General features: G+C 46.3%; 1 protein-coding gene across 1 annotated transcript in view; it reads left to right on the top strand.

Annotated features, from left to right (window-relative positions):
* The window catches only part of Sdk1 (sidekick cell adhesion molecule 1), a 620,720-nt gene that overhangs the window by 372,024 nt on the left and 222,380 nt on the right, over positions 1 to 26,316 (top strand). The window contains exon 13 of the mRNA XM_028756035.1: positions 10,787 to 10,923. Within this exon, the coding sequence (XP_028611868.1) occupies positions 10,787 to 10,923 (137 nt within the window). The remainder of the gene's footprint in view (positions 1 to 10,786; positions 10,924 to 26,316) is intronic.

Below are 26,316 nucleotides of genomic sequence, written 5' to 3'. Positions count from 1 at the left end.
CACAACACACACATAACACATACATACTATACATACACATATATCACACACACACAGACACACACCATACACCACACATACACACACAATACACCACACACAAACACAACAAACACACAATATATACATACCACACCATTCACACACATCACACACACAACACAGTCACACACCCCACACACACATACCACATACCATACATACCACACACACACAACACACACATCATACAACACATACTACACTACACACACATAACACACACACCAAACACACACATCACAAACACACAACACAGACACACCACACACACACACATGGGGGAGAGGGACTTAATGATGTGTAGTCCAGAAAGCCCTAGTGTACATTCTGAAGCTGAAACAGTCCTGTTCTACCTGTTTGTCCGTCTCCAGTGTGACTCTGATTCTCCTTAGACACTGGTCATCCCTGGGGAGCAAAGGCACCCTCGTTAGCCATGATGAACCTGGAGCCCAGTACAGACATTAAGAACAGTCTTGGGGCCTATTTGGCTTTGGGCATCCAGAATCTCCTCCACCCTTCCTGTCAGCACTGGAGCTCTGAGACACCTGAGCTCTCTCAGTCCTGCCCTGTCCTTCATGATGTGGCCTGTGTCCCCTGGTGGTGTTGCCCATGGGCTCCTGCCTATATATCCGTTAGCATTTAGCCCCAGGTGGCTTTCCTGCCATTCAGTTCAGTGCTCCCCATTTGTCCTGGCCCATCCTCCTCACAGCGTCAACCCTACTAGCACAGACAAGGCTAACGTCCAAACCCTTCCCTCCCAGAAGTCCCTCAGCATAAATGTTTGCATTCTGGGTACCTGGCATACCATCAGTGCCCAGCAAGTGCATACTGAGTGGTTGTTGGCCGAAGGCATGTAGGAATACATTGGTGAGTACATGTTTTAGGCCATTGAGTGGCCTCTACTCCTCTCTTACCTTTATCATGTGTCATAGGAATAAACATACGGGCACCTGCTGTCTGTCAAAAGCCCAGCTCCGCTGCCCACTCAGCTCCAGATTTTATTTAAAAAAAAAATCACTTTGATGATGTTGGAGAACACAGCCAGTGGATTCGCATAATTCTCCACACTATTCACATTTTTTTAAAACTACCTTGGAGAACTCTTAGATCATCCAGTCTGGGTATCAAATAAATAAGTGTTAGCAGTTCATAAAGGCTCCGTCAGCACCGACCCAACTGCATACTTCCAATACAGCACGTTCTTTTTATTCTGCGCAGTTTTCATGTTCTGCTGATTTACATATCTTCCCCACTATTTACTTATTTGATTTCCTCTAAGTAAAATACATTTTTCAGCAAATGTTGCTGTATGTATAAAATAATAGGCTTTCTGCGATGGTGAAACACCTCATTGCTAAAGATAGAAATATTTGCAGATCTGTGATTCAAACCAATTTGGGTGCCGCAGGCTGCGGAGCTGATTCAGAAGGCTGTAGGCCCCTGGGAGTTGCTAGTGTAATAAACACAGTACTCTTCCAAGTCGGGATGAATGGGGAGAGGGGTGCATCGTTACATCTGGAGAGCTCTTGGGACTGGGGAGATGGTTCAATCAGTGAAATGCTTGCCAGGCAGGTATGTGGGCCTGCATATAGATGTCCAGTGCCTGTACGAAATGCTGGTCATGATAGCGTGTGCCTGTAATCCCAGAGGTGGAGAGGCAGAGACAGGCTAATCCCTAGAGCTTACTGGGCAGCCAGGCTAGCTGAACTGTTAAGCTGCAGGTTCAGTCTCTGTTTAGACTCTGTCTCAGAAAATGAGATGGGCAGAGACAGTGAGATGACACAGTGGGTAAAGGAGCCTGCTTTACGAGTCTTGTGACCTGAGTTCAATCCCCATATCTGACAGAAAGATGTAAGGAAAGAGTTCACTTTATACAAGCTGTTCTCTGGTCTCCACATGCACAAATGTGCTTGCACCCAAACGCAAACCACACACACACACACACACACACACACAGAGATCTGGGGACACTGCAGTACCAGTGGTAGCCAGAGTGACAATAGCAACAGTTCAGAAATAGATGACATCATGTGCTTCTCAGAGAACTTTCTAGTCCACAGCACTGTCACATTTCCATGATTACTCAGATAGCAAATAAACAAATAAGGAAGAAAAAATGAATATTGCCAAAGGAACTGAGAGGTACTTAGGCCTAAACAGTGTCCTTCAAAAGCCTGAGACCGAGTCCCCCTTTCTCTCTACTTCAGTTAAAAGCCACTCTGTTAAATATAGGAATTAGGGCTGGGAGATGGTTCAGTTGGTAAAGTCGTCACCCAGCAAGTACAAGGACAGGAGTTTGATCCCTAAAATCCACATTAAAGAAAAAAAGGGAGGGTCTCTGGAGCTCACTCCTCAGCCAGTCTAGACTAATTGGTGAGTTCCTGGTCTGAGAAAGACCCCATAATACAAGTAAAACCATCAACAGCTCCTGAAGTACAATATGTAATGTTGACCTCTGCCCTTCATACACAGGTACATATACATGCACACACATACACAGACACACACTCACACACTCTATTTATGTAGTGAGCATTTAAAGTGAGCTTTGTAAAAGTCCAGCGGGATGTCCCCATGCTCATTTGCTCCATGGTTGATCACTTTTAGCTGGAAGCTTTGTCTCAGGCAGGAGTTGGCTGAGTGATGCTTCATGCCCACATCCCTGGTAACAAGCCTGTTGATTACAGCAGTACCATCATGAGCCAGGGTGACCGTAGGTCTGTCCCACCTTACTGTGGGACCTGGATCAGGTTGCCCTGCTCCTCTACGTTAGCTGGCTCAGCTTACAGACTGGACATGGTGGCACTGACCTCACAGGACTATCATGGAATAGAATCGGCCACTGTTTTTTCAGGTCTGTGTTGAGCCCAGTAGAAGAACTTAAAGCTCCTATGTTTTTTTTTTCCTCCACCACAGAAAGAGCAGTGTTGCCTCTTGTGTTGTGGGTCTCTTTGTCTTGAAGCTGGATGCTTCCATCTCTGAGATTGTGTGTTACTTTTGGTCATGTCCTCATAACCATTTGACATGACTCCGGCCCTCAGTGCCTACCTCAGCCAAGTATATAGTAGGTGCCCAATAAGTGTCTATATGTCACCCCACTTACTAAGTTAAAACAGGAGGGCATGTTTGCATTATCCGAGACAAGCAATGTATGTAGGCTCTGACTTAATCCCCACTTTAAAAATGGTTCTGTGATGTGCCCTATACATTAGCAGCAGAGATCTTCATCAGCAAACATTGTCATCTTGAAGGCTAAAGTTATAGCTCAGTTGGGTAGAGTGCTTGCCTAGAACACATGAGGCCCTAGGTTCAATCCCCAACATGGGATAAAAACAGATTTGGTGATTCACACTTATAATCCTAGCATTCAGAAGGTTGAAACAGTAGGATTCAAAGTCCAAGACTGGGCTGGAGCTCATAGAGTGCCTGTCTGGCATGACAAAGCTTTGAGTTCAGTTCCCAGCACAGAATGAAACTGGCTGTGGTGGTGTGTATCTGCAATCTAAGCTTTTGTGGGGGAGGAGGCAAGAGGATTAGAAGTTCACAGTGACTCAGCCCCATAGCGAGTTCAAGGCCACCCTGAGATACATGAGATTGTCTCAGAAGGGTTTTATGGAAGAATGGTTTAGTGAATGAAGGGCTGTGCCCCCACAAGAGCTGCCTGTGCATGGCGGTCTACTTGTAGTTTTAGCTCCCTGAAAATGGAGGTAGGGAATGCCTGGAGCAAACCAGATAGCTAGACTAGCCAAATCAGTGTGCTCCATGTTCAAAGGAAAGATCCTGCCTCAATGAATAATGTGGTGTGTAGTCAAGGAAGACACCTGAGGTCAACCTCAGTCTCCACGTTCACTTGCACACATCTGCACACACGTGAAAGCATGCACACATAACACCAATCACTTAGACACAAGACAAAGTCCAAGGTCATCCTTGGTCCCATAGCAAGTTCAAAGCCAGTCTTGGATACCTGAACCCCTGTCTCAAAAACAAGACAAACAAAAACACTGTCACTTTGAGTTTTTATCCTGTCTTTCCTTCTAGTTTACTGGTGCTACAGTGCCAGAATCACAGTCCTGGGGTGACTGTGTGTCCCCAAAAGCATCTTGTCCTATTGAACGTGACAGAAAAACCAGCTTCCTAAGGCATTATAGAGTGATTAATTGTTCAATCATTTAAAGACCCAATTAGCATCACCTGGCTCCTCCTGCAGTCAGAGTCTAATTCTTAGGAGCCTGAAGAACAGAGAAAATCTCATTTACTGAGCTGACTGGAAGGCTCAGACCCTGAGGCATCAGGAGACAATTCTCTCAATAAACTACTTCTGACAAAGACGTAATAAGGAGCGAACAATCTGCCGACCTCCCCCGCCATTATCAGGCCCAAGTCTTCCTCCTCAAAGCAAAGTGGAAGAAGATGGGTTTGACCAAGTCTCGATTTGTGCATCAAAGGGGCAAAGCTCTCCAGATGGAGAAAGACTGACCTGGTCCTCTCTCTCAGGAGCAATTCCCCCTTGGCCACAATCTTACCAATTGTCCAAAACTGTTCCTCCCTCACGAACACCGCCCTTCCCGTCCCTCCTGCCCTGTACGAGCTCCAGTTTCTATGGCCGTTGTTAATAATACTGTGGTGTAAGTGACTTGGTGCCAATTTCTCCATTCCATTTCCATTGTAAGGTGACTCGGAACTGGCCTCCATTTCCATCGCTCCCTCCCTCTTTGGTTTGTCCCCATTGGGCATTCATTGTCAGGTCCAAAAGAAAGTCAGGACAAATGACATAACTGTGGTGCCTATTAGCATACCAAAGCACATGCTGACCTCCAGGGTCACTCAGTCTCAAGACTCCTCTCTCCTCTACTCACCCCACCCCCATCCTAAATTTCTCCAACACAGGGCTTCCTTGCTGGTCTGTTTTTGTAAAACTCAGTATGGTGCAGCAGGAGGGGGTGTCTTAGCAAACCCATGCTGAGGCACACACTCACCCCACCCCGCCCCGCCCCGCCAGGTACCAGCCATACAATAGGTCAAGTGTAAAATGAAGTTTATTTGGGAGCATGGGAAGGGAGGTTGAGAAGTAGAGGCAGAGAAAGAAGGGACAGAGAAGAACAAAGAGAGAAGAGAAAGAAAGAAAGAAAGAAAGAAAGAAAGAAAGAAAGAAAGAAAGAAAGAAAGAAAGAAGGGAAGAGGCCACCTGGGAACACATAGAGGGGGAAGGAGGAAGGGGGGGGAGGGAGAGGGGCCAGAGAAGGGGGGGAGTCAGAGAGAGAGAGAAAAGGGTCAGAGAGCACAGGAGAGGCCAAACAGTCTTCCAATAGTAAGCCAGGCTCCTACCTGGCTGTTGTGTCATAACTGTTGGGCGGAGCCCAGAAGGGATGCTAGCAAGCTAACACCTTCCCCCAGCTTCTGATACCTGTATGGTTCTGCCATTTAGGCTACATGCTCTCTATACCCTCCTGTCCCTCTCTCTTGTCCCTCTGTCCTGGTCTCCTCTTCCCACCTGCTCTTCTCTTCCTCTCTCGATCCCCAACTCCTCTCATGGCTTAGTTAGGTCCGCTACTGTCTCTCCCTGCTCTGGATGCTTCCATATGCCTATGGCTATATCTCCCTCATATTTATAATAAAACCTTCCCCTCAACCGTACCTCAGCGCGGCCATGCCCTCACTTTATACAGTCGCAACCATCTGAACCTCCCCAAACATTCATCCGCCCTCCTCTTAAAGTTGGCAGTGACATATTTGGGTATAGTCTACTCCTATTGGTTAAGATTTTCTGGGATGGATTCAGAGTACATGAAAGCCTTAATTATCCATCATTGAATTATCCAACCTGTTGCTCAAAGGTTTTCCCATGATAACCATCATCATGTTAAAGAGGAAGCCTCCTCGTGCTGGGGATGTCTCAGTAGTTAGAACACTCATGGCACAGGCATGGGAACCTGAGTCTGGATCCCCAGCGCCTACGTAAAAAGCCATCTCTAGTGGCTTGAGCCCATAACCTCAGTACTGGGGAGGCAGAGACGGGAGGACTCACTGGTCAGCCGGTCCAACTGGATCAGTGAGTTCCAGCTTCAGTGAAAGACCCTGTCTCAAGGCAGAGGGTGTCTGAGAAAAGTATCTGAAAGTGACCTTTGGCATCTACATGCACATAAACAAGTGGTGGAACACATGTATACATACAAGCATGTACACATACATGCACACACACTAAATATGTATAAAAAATCCCCAGCCACATGTGAGCTCCTAGGGCCTCACTGTGTATATAGGGCAGGCCTGGGCAAAGGCTGCCTCTGAGACTTGGTCTGTGTTTGCATATTCTTCTGCTGATGGGGATCGTTCTGTGTCCACACAGTGACCTGGAGCACTGGCCACTCCTGCTGCTTTTCAAGTTCATGTTTGTTGTGTCAGACTAGCTTCTATTATCAGATCATCTTTGCAGGGGAATTCAGACACTAATTAATTGGAATTAGCACAGACCTCACAAGTCGAGGGCATAGACTCCAGAACAGCTCCAAGCATCAAGCAGCAGCTGGGAGCTCGGGGCTTTGGTATCACCTACCAAGCTAACCAGCTGGGGCTTCCCCTGTGCCCTCAGCTGCAGTCTCTACACAGAGCTGTGGCCCTGATTGCAGGTTTTTAAAAAGGAGAAAAAATGCATGCGCAGACCAATAATGAGCTGGAGAGTTGGGAAACATCTGAATCTGGGCATGTGTGGGACTCTGTGAAGTGAGGCTCTGCACATGTTCTGCATGGAGGCAGACATGCATGTATATGACATATGGGGCAAGATGGGGCCAGTTCCGTATCCTCTTGTGTATGGCTTTCATATCTTACCTCTTGACACCAGCCAAGGACACTCAGCAGAGCTGCATCTCACAGACATTTCCTGACTGGCTGAATGCTTGGTATATTATTGAATGTCTCCAGCTTCCTTCTATCCCACAGAAGTCAAAAATGGAGTTGACACTCCAGCCTCCAATCCCATGGCTTCTCTGTTGTCCTGGACATACCTAGGGCCCAGCTGAGTGATCTCATAACCAGTCATTCTGCTATGGTACCACAGGAATGATAGAGACAACTGCATCCCTCAGGATATCCCAAGGATTTAGAAACTCCATCCATCCCACACCAGGAAAAAACTATTATTATCGAGAGTTTTCTCTGGGTATTTTTAGTCAAGTGTATTCTTGGTTTGTGTAAAAATGAATATTGCCAACTTGACAGACTCCAGAAACACCAAGGAGACACACCTCTGAGCATTTTAGGGCTATGGGGGGTTGGGTTAACTGAGGCAGGAAGACCCATCCTGAACATAGGGAGTGCCGTTCCATGGGCTGGGCCGAACAGGATAAATGAAACAGCATAGCATTTGTCTCTCTCTCTCTGTTTCTTGACTGTGGATGCCGTGTGAGCATGCTTGCCCACAGTGTTGGACTGTACCCTCAGACTGTGAGCCAAAGTAAACCTTCCTACTTATGTCACTTTCACCAGGCATTTCGTCACAGCAACGAGTACAATAACAAATGGACAGTTTCTACTTAGGACCATTCAACAACTTTGGTTTTGTTTCAGACCAAACCTAATCTATCTTAGAGGAAACAAAAAGAAACGGGGCTTGAGAGTGGATATTTTCATCCTGCTCTCCCTCTTAAATAGTGTTTATTGGGGTCTAATGGAGGCTTGGTTATCAGATAAGTCAAATGGAAAGAGAGAACAGCTTCTTGTCTGATTTCAAACTTGAGTCACAGTTAAGGAGAACACAAGACAATATTCCACACTCAAGGTTCTGCTATTTTTGTGCAAATATGCAACACAGTTATATCTCCATGAGAAATGTTCCTTTGCTAACGGGGACATGGGTGAGAGGCTATGCTTCTTACACAGATGAGCACAAGCAACTTCCTCAGTTTTGAAATAGAACAGGGTCATGTCTTTCTGGGCCATACTGAGGATGGAAAGGGCTTTAGCAGGAGCTGTCACCCTCAGCCCACGTGGACGTTTTTTAATGAAAAGTATCAGGTTTGGCAATGGGAAGAGAGCTCTGTTGGTTAAGTGTTTGCTGTGCCAGCATGAGGACCTGAGTTTGGATCCGCTGCGCCCACATAAAAAGCTGAGTATGTCCAGATTTGGGGGAGGGGCATAGCTGAGTGGAATAGAAGGAGGGGACACTGTAATCAGGATATATTGTAGGAGAGAAGTATCTTTTGTTTTGTTTGGGATTTGGGGTGGTTTTTTTTTTTTTTTTGGTTTGGTTTGGGTTTTTTTGTTGTTGTTTGTTTTGCTTTGTTTTTGTTTTTGGTTTTTTTTTTTTTGAGACCAGGTTTCTCTGTGTAGCCCTAACTATTCTAGAACACAGTCTGTAGACCAAATTAGTCTTGAACGTAGAGATCTGCCTGCCTCTGCCTCCTGAGTGCTGGGATTAAAGGTGTGCACCTCAACTTCCCAGCAGAGTCTATTCTTAATGAAAAGGGACTTTTTTTTTAATTAAGAAAAAAGAAACATTGATGCTGGAGAAATGACTAAGCCATTATAGGGTAGACTCACAACCAAAAATACAAGAGAAAACACTGGAGTATGGCAGTGTACACTGGGGAGAGACCAGAAGATCCCTAGGCTTGCTAAACAGCCCCTCCAGCCAAATCTGTGAGCCCTGCGTTCAGGAGAGAGCCTGACTCGGAAAATTACATGGAGAGTGATTGAACATGACACTGAACTTCCACCTGTGACTCAACATGCAAGTGCACAGAGATGCACACACTTGCACATGAACACACATACATATATATGAGCACAGACACAATTAAGTCTAGAGGGAGCCTTAGTACTGTGTGCTTGGGATCCCATCACTGTTAGATCAGATATTTGAGAGTCATAGCAAGTTCAAGGCCAGTGTAGCCAACATAGTAAGTTCCAGGCAAGCTAGAGCTCACAAGACCTGGTCAATAAATGGATGATGGATAGATGACAGATGGAAGGTCCAGGCTAGCCAGGGCTAGTAAGACCCAGCCAATCAATGGAGGGAGAGAAGGATAGATAGATAGATAGATAGATAGATAGATAGATAGATAGATAGGGCTCCCAAGCTTCCAAAATGTCAAGTATAATGTTGGCATTTGTTCTGATCCATGTGGTTCTCTAGTAACTGATAACCAAGAGACCCAGAACAAATTAGTGGGTGACACAGGTCACCGCCTGGCAGCCTTCCCATCTGTGATACCAGGTCTGTTATGGGAGCAGCGACCATGAAGAAAAAGCATGAGGCAGGCCCATATCCCAAGCCCCAGAGATGTAAGGCTGAACCTAACTTGCACAGCTTGGGATGTCTAGTTAGACTTTGTTCTGTCTCCAGTAAATCCCAGCAAAAACTTTAGTCGGTTTTTTTTTTTTAAATTAGTGACTGCTTTTTGAAACTTATGTGCCAGAACTACACTTGCATTTCATGGCCTTGTCCATGTGTTATTTACTATTTCTGTAGGTGTTTAGTTGATTTTCTCACCACATTTACTCTTAAGTGCTTTCCCCAAACCTCTATTACTCTCCCAAAGACAGAGCTACAATATAACCTCATGCTGTGGATAAATAAGTCAGTCCACTTGTCTAAGAAGAGGGGAGTGTGGAAAACCCTCACACTGGACAAATCCTCACCGCCAGGCTTTCCTCTTTATAGGGCTTGCTGGGTTTACATGAACAGCCTCTAGCTGCATAGACAAACCATTGACTACATTATGTCTCATAAATGATATAATGCTAGGCCAGGGGTATGGCTCAGCTGGTAAAAGGCTTCTGCAGATGCATGAGGCCATGAGTTCAGCCTCAAGCATCGATGTAAGAAGCTGGCTTCAATGGTGCACACGCATAATCTCAGCTCTGGGGAGGCAGAGACAGAGGCTCCCTACAGTCCCCTGGCCAGACAGCCTAGCTGAATAGAGAAGACCACCTCAAAAATTAAGTATAGAGCAATTGAAGAAGACATTTATTTTAATTTCCTTCCCATTGCTGTGATAAAATACCTTGACACAAAGCAACTTGGGGTGGAAGGATTTATCTTCGCTCACATTTCCAGGTTATGGTTCATTATCCTGGAGAAGCTGATGTAGCAGAAACTCAAAGCAGGTAGTTGCATCATATCCACGGTCAGCAGAGATAAACGAATGCTGTGCTTAATGCTCAGCTGCCTCTCTCTACTCTTACACAGTCCAAGTTTAAAGCCCAGGGAATGGTGCCACCCATAGTGGGCTGAGTCCGCTTCAATGAGGCAATCAAGACAATCCCCTATAGACATGCCTATAGGCTATCCTGGTCTAGACAATCTCTCCTTGAGACTTTCTTCCCAGGTGATTCTAAGTTATATCAAGGTAACAGTTAAAACTAATTATCTTAATACCTGACTCAATCTCTTGCTTACATGTGTACTCGTGTACACACACACACACACACACACACACACACGTGCACGAATACTTGCCTACATAAAACAACCAAGACAAAATAGAACGTAATAAAAGTACACACAGGACCCCTGTGAAGTTACCTGTGTTGTGATTGTGGAACTGCAGAGATCACATCAAATTATGTTCGAATTACACCACAAGGGGTGTGTCTGGTCTTTGTTCTTAGGGAACCACAGAGAGAGAACAGCTCATTTTCTTCCTTAACAGCACACACCAGCTCTCTCCAGCATGGGCATCAGATGACCCATCAGACCGACTTCACTGTTTTCTTGTTCTTTTTCTTTCCTTGCCTCTAGTGAGCTGCCTCACCCACCTCAGAACCTGCTGGCCAGCTTGAGTTCGGCACGCAGCCACTCGGTGACATTATCCTGGGTCCGGCCGTTTGATGGAAACAGTCCGGTCCTTTACTACATTGTGCAAGTATCTGAAAACAGTAAGTAGCAAAACAAACTGTTGCCCCCAAACATAAACCAGATGTATATATCTTTGTGTGTGTGTGTGTGTGTGTGTGTGTGTGTGTCCGTGTATTATGTGGCATGGGGTGGGCCAGTACAAGCTTGGAGGCCAGAGGAGGACATTGGAGGTCCTTCTCTATCATTCCTAGCTTTACCTCCCTGAGTTGAGGTCTCTCACTAAACCTAGAGCTCAATTGGTGACCAGCAAGCCCCAGCGATCTCCTGTCTCTGCTTTCCAGGCCACTGGGGTTACATGAGTGCCAGAGATCTGAACTCAGGTCCTATGCTTACACAGCAAGTGTTCTTACTAACAGGACCATCTCCCCAGCCCCAGACATCAGATTTCATGTGTTCTTAATGTCATGTCCTTCCCACTGACTGACCCACAGCTGACAGAGATACTTGATCATGCTTCACAGGTAGCAAAGCAAAAGCAAGCTGACATGTTAGGAGAGGAAAGAGCCATGTGGCTGAGGGAGAGGGGGCATCTTTAATGGGCTCTTGAGTCAGCCTGAACTTGAGACCAGGGCTAGCAGGAGTAGCTAAGTCCTTGAGTCTGCCTCAGAGGGTCTAGCAGACAGTGTTTTCCCTGGGGCATATTGGAAAGGGAGTAATGGTGCCTCCTGGAGCTGACTTCAGAGCCGGCCTTTGCATCTTGGGAGGGCTTTGTAACTTCCTGCCTGTCATTAGTGGAAGCCCAAGAATAGAGAGACAGGAAGTGAACCTTTAGATCTGCACTTTGTTCAGAGCGCGAACCCTCTGAGAGGACAGTGGGTCAGCATCCTAAATGATCACCTACATCTTGTCACCAGTGATTGGTTCTGTGGGGGAGGGGGCCACAGGCAGTCAGTCATATCACAGCTGTCCATCCCTCAGGAGGTCAGCAGGTTTCTGAGACTTGTAGTGTCTGTGCATCTGCTTCCAGCCCTGGTCCTCTTCCTTCCGTCTGCATGTCAGGCACACACACAGTGCCTGGATCCAGTTAGTGCCTGCTCTTGTCAACCTTGTACTCCTCCAGGGCACCTGGGCTGGGAGGGGTTAACTCAGAGCAAGCTAGCAGAGTGTGTGTGGTGTGTGTGTGTGTGTGTGTGTGTGTGTGCGCTAGGCTGCTGGTAACATGTGTGCTGATTCCTTCCTATAACATGGGGCATATGTGTGTCTCTATAATGCAGAATATAAAAGTCTCCATCACTTTTCTCTTGTGTAGACATGGTACTCAGTAGAACATAGCCCTGTGGCTTCCTCCCTGCTTCCAAGACACTTCCTTAAGAGACCCTGGCTTTCCTCCTGCCAGGCTGTCCTTCCTCCCCTCCTCTACTTCCTTCATGCCTTTGCCTGTTTGTTCCTCCCTGACCCCCTAGTGACTCCACTATCTCTTCCTCAGTGACACACACCAGGGGTAGTGCTGTCAGCAGTGACAGGAACAGAGGTAGGGCTACACACCATCACCCCCAGCTCCCAAGAAGTCCCCTTTAATCTTTTAGGGACCTCAACTCAAATAAAGCCAGATTCCTGACTTCACCACAGAAAAGATTCAGGGTGAGCCAGCAAGAAGCCAAGTCTGCGTTTATTAAAAGACAATTTTAATATAAATTTTAAGCAGGGGGATTTAGGGGAAAGTGAGGTACTTGGGAAGAGAGACGGGAGTGGACTTCTGTACCTCTTACCCTTTGTAATACGAATGCAAAAAAAAAAAATCTTGGTGTTATTGGTGCTGTTACCCTCAAAGTGTCACCAGGGGACCTAAATGAAGTCATAAGGATCAGGGTGAAGGCGGGTGAAGGGCACCTGGCAGGGCTGGAATTGACAGAGTGAAACGCTGGCTAGGAGGGATACAGGACAATGGGCATCTTCACTGTAAAAGCTAACGGTCTTGATTCCCAGAGAGGAATGAGGCCCCAAGCCTGCTTCATGGCTAGGTTAACATTCTTCTCTGAGATGCCTGTGTGGAAAAGAGTGTTGTCTCTGTGTAGGCCACCTTCACAGCAGACACTGTTGCCTGAGTTGGAATTCTTGTCACTTGGCTGGCCATGGCTTAAGCCAGACTCCAGTGTGAGTGGATACCTTCTTCCCTGTGTCCCTCTCACTTCCTGTCTTTCTGTCCTGCCTCAGAACCCAGCCCAGAGGCCTTGCATCCCCCTTGGTTGTTCCAACAGACATAGTTGCTTTCACTAGCATCTTGCCATCATTTCAGCCCTAACCCAGTCCTCTTTCCCCACCCAGCATTTCCTTCACCTGGGCCCAGTTTCTGTGTCACTCAGGCCACAGCACTGAAACGGTCCCCCATACCCTCCACCCCCCACCTTAGCAGCAGCACTTCTGACCTTCAGGTCTGAGGTTTCTCTGACTCTTGTCCAGGCCCTCTCGGGAGCCCCGGAAGGACTCCTCAGCTGCCCCAGCTGCCTCCTCAGGCCCTGCGTCCATTTTTCCTTTCTTATCCATTCTCTCTACAGACACCAGTGCTGAGTCCCTCCAGATAGCAATGGTCATGGTCTCTCCCTGTGAGCCCCACTTGGGCTCCTGCAGCATCCAGAACGAAGCCCAAAGTCTCCAACCCTGAGTAGCCTCAGCTTGCTGCAAGCCTCCTCTTTCTCACTTTGCTGGACGTGCACCAGTTACAAGGGCTCCACGTTGTCCCTCAGCCCCTGCCAAAAGGGCCATGTAGCATCTCCATGTTTTATCCTCCACTCAGAATGCTTGCATGGACAGTGTTGTCCCTCAGCCGCCGTCCCCCTGAGGGGCTCCACACCGCACAATGTAACTTTTGAACTGTAAGCTACAAGTCTTCCTTAACATTTTTTTTTAATCAGGGATGGGTTCTAGGTAAGAATTCTACCACTGATCAGACCCCCAGCCTTTCACTGGTGGGTTCTAGGCCAGCACTCTACTGATAAGCCACATCGCATTCCCTCACTGGGGTGTTAGAAACAAGAGCTCTTCCTCTGACCATGCCTTAGCACTACAGGACTAAGCCTGTGCTCTGTCACAGAGCTATATTTTATATCCACTTTCTGGATCCTGAGTCCATGCCTCAGCCGCAATAGCAGGCTTAGACACAGCTCATAGGAGGTGCCGGGGTCAAGCATTTCTCCCTCCTTGACCTCTGACCTCACTTCCTTCTGTAGAAGAGGCAATCCTGGGACTGGGCTGCATGATAACAATGTTTCCATTTAACCCCCAGTCAGAGAGGGACGAGACAGCGTTATTTATTAAAATAACCTTTCAGAAGACAAGGTTTTCCTGAGGATGTCATAGCTGCGTGGCCTTTGACAATAATGTGTGTGGGGAGAATGTGACAGGAGCAGAGCTCCTGTCATCTAAAGTTGACAGATATCCACCATAAGGACAGCTTCCGGCAGGCATCCATCTCTTGGAGACAAAGAGCTGTGTTCTGCTTGCTTTTGTGTCTCTGTCCCTGGAGTTTAGTATCTACTCTGCAAATGAGATAACATGAATCTGGCAGAGCCACCAGGAGAGACTGGTAAAATGACACTATTCCCTGGGGAGATGGCAACAAATACCCACTCACCCAAATAGGGAGCCAGCAACAGACCACAGTAACAATATTACCAAGATACAGTGAGTGCTTAAGGTCACCCACAGGGTGATTTACAGAAGCAGGGACAAATCAAAGGCAGCTACATCATCAAAACTCACCTGTCATGCATGACAGGTGATGATTCAGAAAAGCTGGAACCCTAGACCTCTCTGCACAACTTCCAGGAAAGGCAAAGGGTCAGAGAGTCTCCTCCCCTAAGCCATCTTTAGTGCATATGTAACTTTGGGGAGGTAGGGGCCATGTGCATCTGGTAAGTTTCAGGAACTTCCTGAGACTTTCCATTTGTTTACCTCCTCAGTCCTAAGGAGCCTCCTCCCAGCATGAGATGTTTCAGTTTGGAGGAGAGTGCTATATACCATGACACTCCAGGCAGTCTTCCACCAGGGAACTGTTCTATCTTCCCATCTTGGCACCAAAACAGACACTGATGAAAAATACCACACAAGTCATTTCCCAGTTGACAGCAAGACTTATTTTTCCAGTCAAGCATACTGTCTAAATCAGAAGCAAGCTTTCTATGTAACCATCCATCCATGTTGATTGACATCTGCTCTTCACCAGGCAGTCTGAGGTGTGCTAAAACACAGACATAAAGTGATCAGCCTCAACTTCAGACAGGGGCATGGTCAGACACATCAGCGCTCAAGGCTCAATCAGTAAAGAACCTGATGTGCAAACCCAAAGACCTGAGTGTCACCCTCCAGAATGTAATGCTAGCAGTCTGAGAGTGATGGCACACTTTGGTAACCCTGGGTCTGGAGAAGTGGAGAGTGGTGGATCCCTGGTACTCACTGGTCAGCTAGTAGAGCCCAGTCGGTGAGTCCAGGAGCCAGCGAGAAACTTGGTCTGGAAAACCAATGCGGACAACTGAGAAATGATGCCTGATACCTCCACATACACATGTACACACATGCACCTACATACATATGCACACATAATACACACACATCCACATACATATGCAAATTTGCATACATAGTGTGTGTATACATATGTGTGTATGTATATGCATATATATGTTAGGATCTGTCACTATACATGCATATATATATTAGGGTCTGTCACAGCTTTCTGTTTCTTGTGTGTTGAGGTTCTACAGTTAAACCCAGTATCTCGCACATGCTAAACAAGCTCTCTCTCACCAGCCACCCTGCCAGCCCCTATCTGTCATTATACTTGACCAATGGTCACCAAGAGCACACTAGTACTAGACATTTTGTCAGGTGTTTTTCAGGTTGGCTAAGAGCATCCCAAAGACTGGCACTGACTGGTCCCTCACTGACCAGTTGACCCTCTCATCTGGACCCAGCTCGGGGCCAAGCATTGAGAGGGCAGGACAGTTGCTACATGCCCATCCCTGACTTCAAACCAGTAAGATAAATCCATGGCCCCGATGGAAGCAGAATGTGCTGTTACCAGTTGGTTGGTCCTATGCCTGCTTATCAGAGGATCGCCTCAGTCATCTGGACCTGTGATGAGCTTTTTATTTTTATTAGGAGTGAGTGCCGTTAAGAAGCAGCTGAACATGCAGGCTAATTACAGCCAGAGAGAAGCGCTTAGCAGCAGGCACACTAAAATGGAGATTGTATTTGGCCCACAGTCAACACTGAGAAGTGGACAGTGCTAAATAACCCCAGCTACCCACCCAACATGCCAGCTACTTGGGAGAGCCGCTGCTGCCATCTCTAGCAGTCTAGCAGGCTGGCAGGGCTGCTGTTCTCCTGAATGCCCTGGATCCTCTAGGAACCAGGCAGGTGCAGCTCAGTGGCTGAGGCAGGGGCCTCCTTAATGCTTGATTTCACAACTCCTACCATTAAAGAAGGGCTTTCTCTGAGGTCTGTAGACCACCATGGAAGAGCATGGTTCCATGCACTTAACTGGAGTCAAAACTGTGTGGAGAATGTCTGGCCCCTGTGGTCATATTAGATTCCTCTTGCCATGAAGTTTGATGGTTCTCTTGTCACAGGTGCCTCTCAGTAAGCTAGAAGCATAGACAGAGCTGGCACTGTCCTAAGACTGATTCAGGGTACCTGCCTGGTGAGCTGGGGTAGGCAGGTCTTGGGATACAAGCAGAGAGGGTTTCTCTGTAGAGCTGAATGCCCTGGGCCTTCTGATAGCATGAGAATTTGGCTGTAAAATGAGAAGCATTTTTCTCACTCTCTAAACTCTGTACTGACTGTGGCCGAGAATGATGTGTCTAGGGTGTCAGGGCTGTTAAGGAGAGCTGTTGGGGGAAGGATTTGGAAAGCCCTGATGTGGACCAAGAATACAAATGAATGTGGGTCTCACCAGGCCCCTCTTTGGGCTGGATTTCCCGGAGGCTGCCCTTTAGGCCTTCTTACAACTCTGTAAATTCTAGAGAAGTTGCTGCGATTCAAGTAACTCTGGTCTGTAAAGATGCAGATGGGTGCAAACAGACGTTACACTATAGAAGGTAAGGCTGTACCTGATTGTAGCTCTATAGATATTGATCAGGTTTGCATCTGCTTGTCAATTCATTTTAGCATTATTGATGTCCATACGTGTGGTTTGTTTCTCTCTCGACACAGTTGGAACATCTTATTGGAATCAGCGAACTAGTTAAAACTGTGATACAGGGCTAGGGAGACCAGTCAGGTTCAGGGAGAGACCCTGTCTCAAAAGTAATGAGGGGTGCAACCCAGGAAGGCACCGACATCGACCTCTCTGGCCTGCACATGTGTGCAAATGCATGCACATGCATGCACACACACACAGCAGGCACATGCTCAAGGTTCAGTCTGTGTTTGTTAAAAAGCTGTGATGCTCCTTTTTTATAAATTTATCACCGAACGTAAATGAACATTTGGCAATATTAAAAATGCACATTCTCAATGTAACACCACAAGTTTCCATAGAAACCCTGATATTTAGGAGAGGTGATTCTAGTTCCTAAACTGAGACCCTGCCTGCTTTCCGTGGGCTGGGCCAAGACATTCTCCTGCTGAACAAGAGTTGCAGTAGCCTTTTACCAGTTAGTAAAAAGAAAAAAAAAATCAAGTCATTTTCTCATGATGTTTTTTAAGTTTAGTGCCTACTGCCGCCTATCTCCCATTAAGGTATCCATGCTATATTTATATTAAAAAAAACACAAATACCTTATGACCCTTAGTTCTTAGGTTTTTGTTTTTAGTAAGTGTGAGTGTTCATAGCTGTGATTTTGTATTTCTAAAATTTACACTTAGTTATAATATAAAATATGTTTGCACTTTAATTACAAATTTATATATGCTCATAGCCAGGTATGGTACTGCATACTTGTAACTCCCACACTGAGAGAGTTAAGGTATGAGGATTGTGAGTTTGAGGCAAGCCTGGGCCATCAACATAGTGATACCCTGTCCCAAAAGAAAATACACTAGAAAATAGTCACTACGGTTTTATTCCATGCCTGGATCACTCTTGCCTACGTCCTCGATCACATGGCTGTGTCATTCAGTCCCTCTCTGCCTCTAGGTCTCCCTCACTCCGGCCCCTTCTGTCTAAAGGAGGGGACTCTGCTAGTCATCTCAACTTCCTGACCCTCCCTGCCACCCTGCCACACCCCCACCACACACTGATGCTTCCTGCCATGCCCTGCCACTCCCCTGTCACTCCCACAACCCTGTCACACCCCTGCCATACCTTACCATCCTCAGCCTCCTTGATTGCTCCTTCCTCTGCTTCTTCCTTCACTCATGTGTTTGTGTTGGGGATGAGTGTGTACCTGCAGATGTCCATGCATATATGTGCACCTGTGTGTGGAGATCAAAGGACAGCTCAGATGTCATTCCTCAGGTACCATCCACTTTGTTTTATGAACACAGAGAATTCACCAAGCAGATTACAAAGGCTTGCCAGTGTGCCCTGGGGGTTCATCTGTCTTCATTTCCTCAGCCCTCGGATGACACCTACAAACCACCACACCTGGCTTGTTATGAGGTCCTGGGAATTGAACTCAGGTCCTCCTGTTTGCTTAACAAGCCCATTACAGGCTGAGACGTCTCTCCCCTGCTTTACCTCTTCTTTTGCTATGTCTCTACTTGCCCTGACAGACTCACTTTTCTCTCCTGTCCCTTATGTGTTGGTGGGCCTGGAAACTCAAGAATATAGCCTCCTCACCCAACTGCTTGCCCAATGACCCTGTGTGTCTCCACCATTCTCCTTCCCCACAGTGACTGTCCAGTGTGTCTCTAACTGGATCTTCCCTGAGCCCCAATCTGGAGTCCAAGTGTCTACTAAGAGGCTACTCCTGGACGGCCTCCATGCTCAAACAAGTCCTCCTGTCTACTGTAGTACGTTGCCCCAGAGCACTGCTTCCTCTTAGCTAGACATGTGAAGCTATTCAGGGTTCCTGCCACATTCTCCTCTCCCACAACCTACGTCCCTTCTCCCTCTCCACAACTGCTGATGGAGAGTGGCTGCCACCCTGTCCCATTGTCCTGTGTGCCTCCCTCAAGGCCATTCCTTATTGAGCCACTGGGAGCTCCAGAGCAAATGCCTAAAGGGAGCTTGGCTTGACTAAGATCGAGGGTAGGAAGTGTTATGTCCATTTCTGCCTCTAGGAGACGCTATTATTGTCGCTGAACCATGCACTAGGGCCAACCAAGGGAATTCTTCCTCTCGTAACCCCTTTAAGGGGGCTGTAAAGGCTCCACAGAGCACTGTGCAGCAAGGCTGGGAGCCTGCTTCCTAACATAGGCTACATTATTATAATGTAACCCAAAGGTTACATTATTTCCAGCCGCTGGCCTGTCTTCTCACCATCTTGCTAACCTAAGTTCATCCTCTGTAGAACGCAATAGATTCTAGGCTGATTAGCATGGGAGACAGCATCATTCATCATCCGGCCACCACCTGCCGCTCCGTATTTGTCTCCAGCCATTTACTGGTTTGCTTTTTTGTGCTTCAGCAGCAAACATTGCTTGTACTTCCCTGAGCGGGTCTGAGAATTATATCTTCCCCCCAGCCCCATTCCTGACATTTTGTGATCCACTTCTACTTATCAAGTCCTGTCAGCTATGCCCAGAAAGTGTCAGGGTACTTTTCTGTCTCCCTACTCTGTCTTTCCAAAGATGGCCTAGGTTGTGCGATTTCCATCTTCTCCTCTAGGAGGCGCAGCCACGGGCCGTCTCTGGTGTGGCAAACACAGTCCGCAGCGCAGCTGTGTGCTGTCCGTGGTGCTGAAGCGTCTGATGGGCGATGTTGGTCCTTAGTTAGGGTAACCCCAAAGGCAGGAAACAACTTCAGTGACACCAGATGGCAATCATTTTATTAATCTCATCCTTCAGGTTTGCAAAGACATCCTCCTATGTTTTCAGTAGATTCGTGATTGTAACCCATGTCTTCTGATAGCTGTGTATGTGTACATGTTTTGATTCCCAAGGACAGCTGAACATGGTTTTTTTCAAGTTGTTTGGCTTTTTTCCTACTTTTCCTGCTGTGATCTGTCTGTCAGTTTTCTTTCCCCCATTTTTCTAACCAGGATTTGGTATTCCTTTCTTCTGTCATTTGCAGCAAGTCTTTTTGGTTTGGTTTGGTTTGGTTTGGTTTGGTTTGGTTTGGTTTGGTTTGGTTTTTTTCCAATTTTCTTTTTCCACTTAACTTTTGTAGATTTTATTTATTTATGCTGTAGTCAGGGTTTCATGTATCCCAGCCTGCTCTCAAACTTACTGTGTAGCCAAGGATGAATTTGGAATTCTAATCCTCCTGCCTCCGCCTCCCACATGCTGACATGGTAGACATTTGCCAACATGCATGGTTTATGAAGTACCGGGGACTGAATCCAGGGCTCAGTGCATGTTCCCTACCAACTGAACTACATCCAACCCAGCACTGTGGGCTATTTTTGATAAAGAAGTGTTTGATTCTTATGTAGTTTAGTCTGCTGCTATTTCTCTTATGTTTTCTTCCAATTGCTTTTGTCTTTGGATATTTTAGCATTATCAGGTATAAAATAAATATCATAGATTTGCACCTTTATTTTAAGCAGTTAATCTTCCACATATGTAACTTTTTAATTCAGCTGGAATATAGGCATACTATATAGCATGGCATACAACTTTTCCTGGTTTTCATTCTGCCAGCATGACTTATTGAACAATCCACTTATTTATAATGGTAATTTTCACATGCTAAATGTCCCTGCTTTAAAAAAAAAAAAAAAGACTTGACATAATGACACATACCCTTGATTTCTGCACTATAAAAGGGATGCATGAAGCAAGAGAATCTCTCTGAGTTGGAGGCTAGCCTGGTCTACATAGCAAGTTCCAGAATAGCTAGAGCTACACAGTGAGACTCTGTCTCAAATTTAAAAAAAAAAAAAAAAAGTCTGGGAGGTATTTGGACCAGTCAGTCATCATCAAGTGTTTTTGGGTTTGTTGGGGTTTTTTGGGGGGGGGGGGGAGGAATGGGGAGGGGTTGGGTTGATTTTGTTTATTTTTCTACCTGTAGTTCTTGTGACATTTTAATGTGTTTTAGATACAGTGTCTCCCCCCCCCACCTCCCAGATTTTACTATTTCCCATCATGAGAAAATAGAACTATTTTGTGAAATTGCAAAAAGCCAAACAAACAAACAAACAAACAAATAAAAACCAGTTCCACCAAGGAACACTTTTACTTTGCCGCCACCCCCACCCCTCAACCCCACGGAGGGAGGCCTCCGACTTGCTGTGATCCTCCAGCCTCCATTCCCCAAGGGCTCGGATTACTGGTTTTCACTGAGGTTTTAAGGGAGGAGTTGAAGCTGGGCTGAGTCCTACTGACTGACTTCTTGGTTGTTCCATCTGCCCATCCAGAGTGTCCCGCACTGATGCATTCACTCTCGGGATCGCTTTCCAAACCCTTTGGGTCAGTGGTGGGAGCATTCTGCAGAGCTTCTCGACCTATGGGTGGACTACCCGACCACAGTGGTCTTAGAAGCAGACAGCTTGCAGATCAGATATTTGCCTTACAGTTCCTAACAGTAGCAAAATTACACTTAAGATGTAACAGCAAAAATAATTGTATGTTTGGAGTCACCACAACATGAAAGGAGCACAACCTTTAGGAAGGTTGAACCACTGTCCTAAAGTGTCAGCTCCCTGCTGTGTGCCTTGGACTTCTATCTGTCACCTCCCGCTTGCCACCGCTGGGACACGGGAGGCCTATTGTCATCCAGGATCACGCTTTTCCATTCCCTACTTCCGATTCTCTTGTTATTCTAATGATTTTTCTGTTGATCCTCTTAGTTTTCAAAGTAAACAATCATATCTTCTCCAATAATGGAATCCATTGTCTTCTCTTTGTTTTTCCTATCTTGCTGGGCTATCAGAATACTTTTAAATGATAATGAGCCTGGTAGAGTCTCCTGTTGTTTTTCCCCCCTGATCTCAGTAGAATATCTTCTAGGATTTTGGTGTTTTGTATAATACCAATTTCTTTTTGTTATATATTGAGTCATAATTTGCATAGAACAAAACACAGAGATCTAAGTGAGCTCTGACAAATACAGCCATCTATACCTGTAGTCAGTGCTTTGAACATATGTGAATCATTTCAACCTTCAAGAACATCCACTAGGTCCCTGTCCCCCTGTCCCTTCCTCCTTTGAATTTTCACCTCCACAAATGAGTTTAGCCTGACTGTGAACCTCACAGAACGATGCAGGCTGGAAAGGTTGGTATTTCACAGTAAAACGCCCCCTCCCCCACCTCTCTCTCTCTCTTTATTTTTGAGATTTAAAAATGTATATGAATGGTTTTCTTATTTCTAAGCACCTGTCAGCGTTCTGTAAGGGCAGCCATGTGAGAAACTAGAACCAACCGTCCCTGCAGCTTTAGTTCATCCCCCCCAAGCCTTCCGGTGTGGAGCCTCGCAGAGCACCTTCAGGTGGACTACAAGTGATGCCTCCTCTTCCAGCCTTTGCCGTTATCACCTGGGCAGAGCCTAAGTTCACTAGAAGACAAAGGACACTCAGGAAACTAAATAACAAACCCAAGGACACAGGACATGGCCTAAGTTAGCATATGAACATTTTGTCAGGGAAATGTTTCTGAGAGTCAGGACCCCCTCAAAGGAGGGGCTGTCGCTCCACAGGAGAGACCAGAGAAGCCCTCTTGGACGTGAACCACATGTGGAAATTTGCAGGACCTGAGTATGTGTGTCACCCTCACAGGAGCTCCAGGGTATAGAAACCTCGATGCAGGAAGTATTGTGGAGTCCCTGACATGCCCAGCATGTGTATTTGCAGGAGCAGAAATTTTCCCAGTCCAAGAGAAGCCAGTGGCAAGGATTAAATGGACTCTTTTTTTAAAAAAAGGCACTTTCTGTGTAGTAATACATATTTTAAGTCCAGGGTAATACATGCTGATTGCAGCTAGAAAAATGTTAGCAGACATACAAAGAAAGACTTGCTTATCTGCCTCCACCACAACCAACTGTTGCTGGCAGTTTAGTGAGTTCCCTTCGACACTGAAGAGGCCTATGAGGAATACCAAGGGACCACAGGATATCAGGCACATCCCACACAGAGCTGTTGAACAAGCTTTTAGGCAGCAGAACTTGGCAGGAGCAGAGAGAACAGAGCGTGAGACTCCAGGCTGGAATTGCAGAGTGTGGTATGGACAGTCGCCCACCCCTCGGTTGCTGATAGACATCCCCAGATTGGGGAACCAGGAACAGCCTGGTCCTTGAGAAACAGGAGGTTTCTGAGGAGTGTGGATCTGGGCACAGCATCGGTGGCCATGATGAGCTGTAGCATGTGAGAGGCTGCCCTGGGATTCTGCTAACAATAGACAGTGTAGAATATTCTCAAGTCCGCAGTGATCTGTTGTTTTGCATCCAGCCCACCTATTAGTTTTGTGTTATCTGTCTGTCAGTCTGTCTGTCTGTCTGTCTGTCTGTCTGTCTTTGTCTCTCTTTCATACTGAAGGCTGACCTCAGACTCACTATGTATCTGGGAATGACCTTGAATTCCTGATCCTCCTGCCTCTACCTTCTGAGTGTCGGGTTGGCAGGCCTACTCCATTAGTCCAAGTTTATGCAGTAAAAGGGTTGGAACCCTGGACTCGGTGTTTTTCAAGCACTCACTCCACCAACTCCACATCCCCAGCCCACCTGTGCTTGCTTTGTGTGTGTATATATATGGGTAGCTGTGCACATGTGTGTATGGGGAGGGTACACTCACCCATGCATGTGGGCATAGAGGATAGAGGTTGACAATGGGCATCTCACTCTATTCTTGACTACCTTGACTTTTGAAACAGGGTCTCTCATTTGTCGGAGTCCAGCCTCAACACAGGATAGGAGTTCTCAACTGGAAGCAGGGATATCTGGAAGGCACATAATAAATATACACAAACTACTTTTTGGGTACAAGATGACAGGCAATTTTTCAAGGCTTAAAGTTTCTCTCTTCTCTCTCATTCTCTGCTTTCTTTCTCTCCTGCTCATTTGCTCAAAGCTTGAGACTGCACACACTCTGAATTCTCCTGTGTACTCTGCTTTTCCCCTGTGTGCTTTTCTTTTCTTGAACTCCTACACACCTCTGTGTGTTCCTCTTTTACTCTCACACACACTCTTCACACACATGTCACATACATCACACACACCACATGCACTCTCACTCATACATACATACATACATTCTCCATACACTCTTCACATTCTCTCCTCTCTCTCTCTCTCTCTCTCTCTCTCTCTCTCTCTCTCTCTCTCTCCACATTTACCTTTCATCCATCTTTGCCTTTTTCTTGCCCCAGTCTTTTATTGATACTCCAAAAAAAGACACTGTATAATCATTGCCAACTCAAATGCAAAAGAATAACCACATCCCACAAAGAATAAAGAATTACAATTGTTCCCCAACATTTCAAGCTTCCCTATTCCCAGGCCTGTAGTCAAAATAATAATTTGCAAACTTATTATTTAAACTTTAACTTTTAACTTCAGAGCTCAGAGCTCTGAGGTCAGCTACTTGCATTTTCCTGTGAAGCTCTAATGATAAATGACATGGGCAAAGCGGCCAGGCAGTGGCCAGAAAGGATCAAGTTAACCCTTAACTCAGCAGTTCCACTAGCTTTCTGCTTCTGTGCATTGCACACAATGACTCTCCTGAGAGTCCCAGTGTTGTGACTTAGTTTTACTAGTATAAGATTTTATATATTCTATACTTCCTTATCTAGGATTTACTCTTAAATGTTGTGCAAAACTTATTCCATAACTTCAATGATTTTTTCTTTCTTGGGGTCCCAGTGTTGGCTCTATTTCATTTTCTAATAATTTCTTCAAACTTTCCTTGCAAGTCAAGCATTAATCTGGAACTACCATTGTGCAGTTATTGCACTGTTTCCAAGATGAGAACACACAGCATGCACCTGGGCCATTAGGACTGTGCTGTGCGGTGCCCCAGGCCTCATTTTTTAATTGTTTAAGAATCATTATATCAAAGAACATCTAGTTTCACAGAATTCACCAGAGCAGAAAGAGAAAAAAGTAAGAAAGTCAAATATAATAAAATAATTATCTATACCAAGGCCAACTGAAAAACAGTCACGCTATAGCCGTTGTCCAGGGCTAAGGTTAGGAGAAATGGGAACAACTGTTTTTTTGTTTTTGTTTTTTGTTTTGTTTTGTTTTGTTTTTTACAAAGAGCTGCCTCACTGAGATGTCTCCATCCTGGCCTACTGTAGGCAGTCCCTTATTTCAGATGGTGAGCCCCCGGAGGGATGTGTCTCCTACTTCTCAGTGTCCCAGATACCAACCTCTTTACAAGAGCTGCCGCGGGCTTCTGAGATGTCTCCATCCTGACCTACTGCAGGCAGTCCTTGTCATTGTATGCTGTCCCCAGCACTCACTGAAGTTCGAGACCTCCATTTCAGCTAGACTGGCCAGGCAGTGAGCCCTGGGTCCCACCTGTCTTTACCCTGCCCCCTCCCAGGGATGAGGTTACAGACATGAATCACTGTGCCCACTTTTTAGAGGGTTGCTGAGAATCTGAACACAGGTTCTCATCCTTGTACAAGGAGCACTTCATCCATTGAGCCATTTCCCAGCATCCCTCAATTTTCAAGTGGAGCTTGGTGCCAGCTTCTGGTCCAAGGCTTGCTTCCGGAGAACACTCTCTGAGGCTCCTCGCTAGCAGCACTGGAGGTCAGGACTTCCCAACACAGAGAGAACCTGGAAGCATTGTCTTGTTCTTCCCCTAGTGCCACAGGTGTCTTTTCATGTACGGACCCCGCTGTCTCACGCACCGCACCACGTGAGCTCATTTGCTCTGCGAGCCACTGCTGACTGTCATCACACAATATGTTAAACGTCTTCCTCCACGCTTGCTATTATGTCCTTAAAGGCTGATGGGCTCTGTGCTGTTTTGCTTGCCTCGATGGCAGACGCTTTGTTCTCCGTTCTTCAGAGCGTTCTGGTGCTGTCTTTGAAACTCATCGCACAGGGTTCCTGCTGATAGCCTCTGAGCTGTTAGGGAGTGCTTCCAGCCAGGCTGGTTTGCCTGTGGGATTTTACATATTGAGCCTTAAACTAACAGACTTTACTCCTCTTTTAAAATGCAGCCTGAGAGAAGGCACCTGTCACAGGTATTGGCGGGCCATTGTGTGGGCCCAGAAATGGACTAGGTTGTGGGTACCAGGGCTCATATCCAGGGGTTCTCTGCCCTTATGGAGAAGAGAGTTGAGCCACATATCCTCCATGGGCCTGCACTGGCCTTGTGGAAGGATTTAAACGTCATGACCTTCAGAGCATTCCTTACTGTATGCATGTTACATGTGAAGCCAGAGTCAACCTGAGGTATCTTACCTCCAAAGCTGCTGTTTATC

This window comes from Grammomys surdaster, unplaced genomic scaffold, assembly GCF_004785775.1.
Source record: "Grammomys surdaster isolate TR1022 unplaced genomic scaffold, NIH_TR_1.0 126109, whole genome shotgun sequence".
Classification (NCBI taxonomy): Eukaryota; Metazoa; Chordata; class Mammalia; order Rodentia; family Muridae; genus Grammomys; species Grammomys surdaster.
The sequence above is the reverse complement of the archived record's forward strand: the minus strand, read 5'-3'. Positions and strand labels throughout refer to the sequence as shown.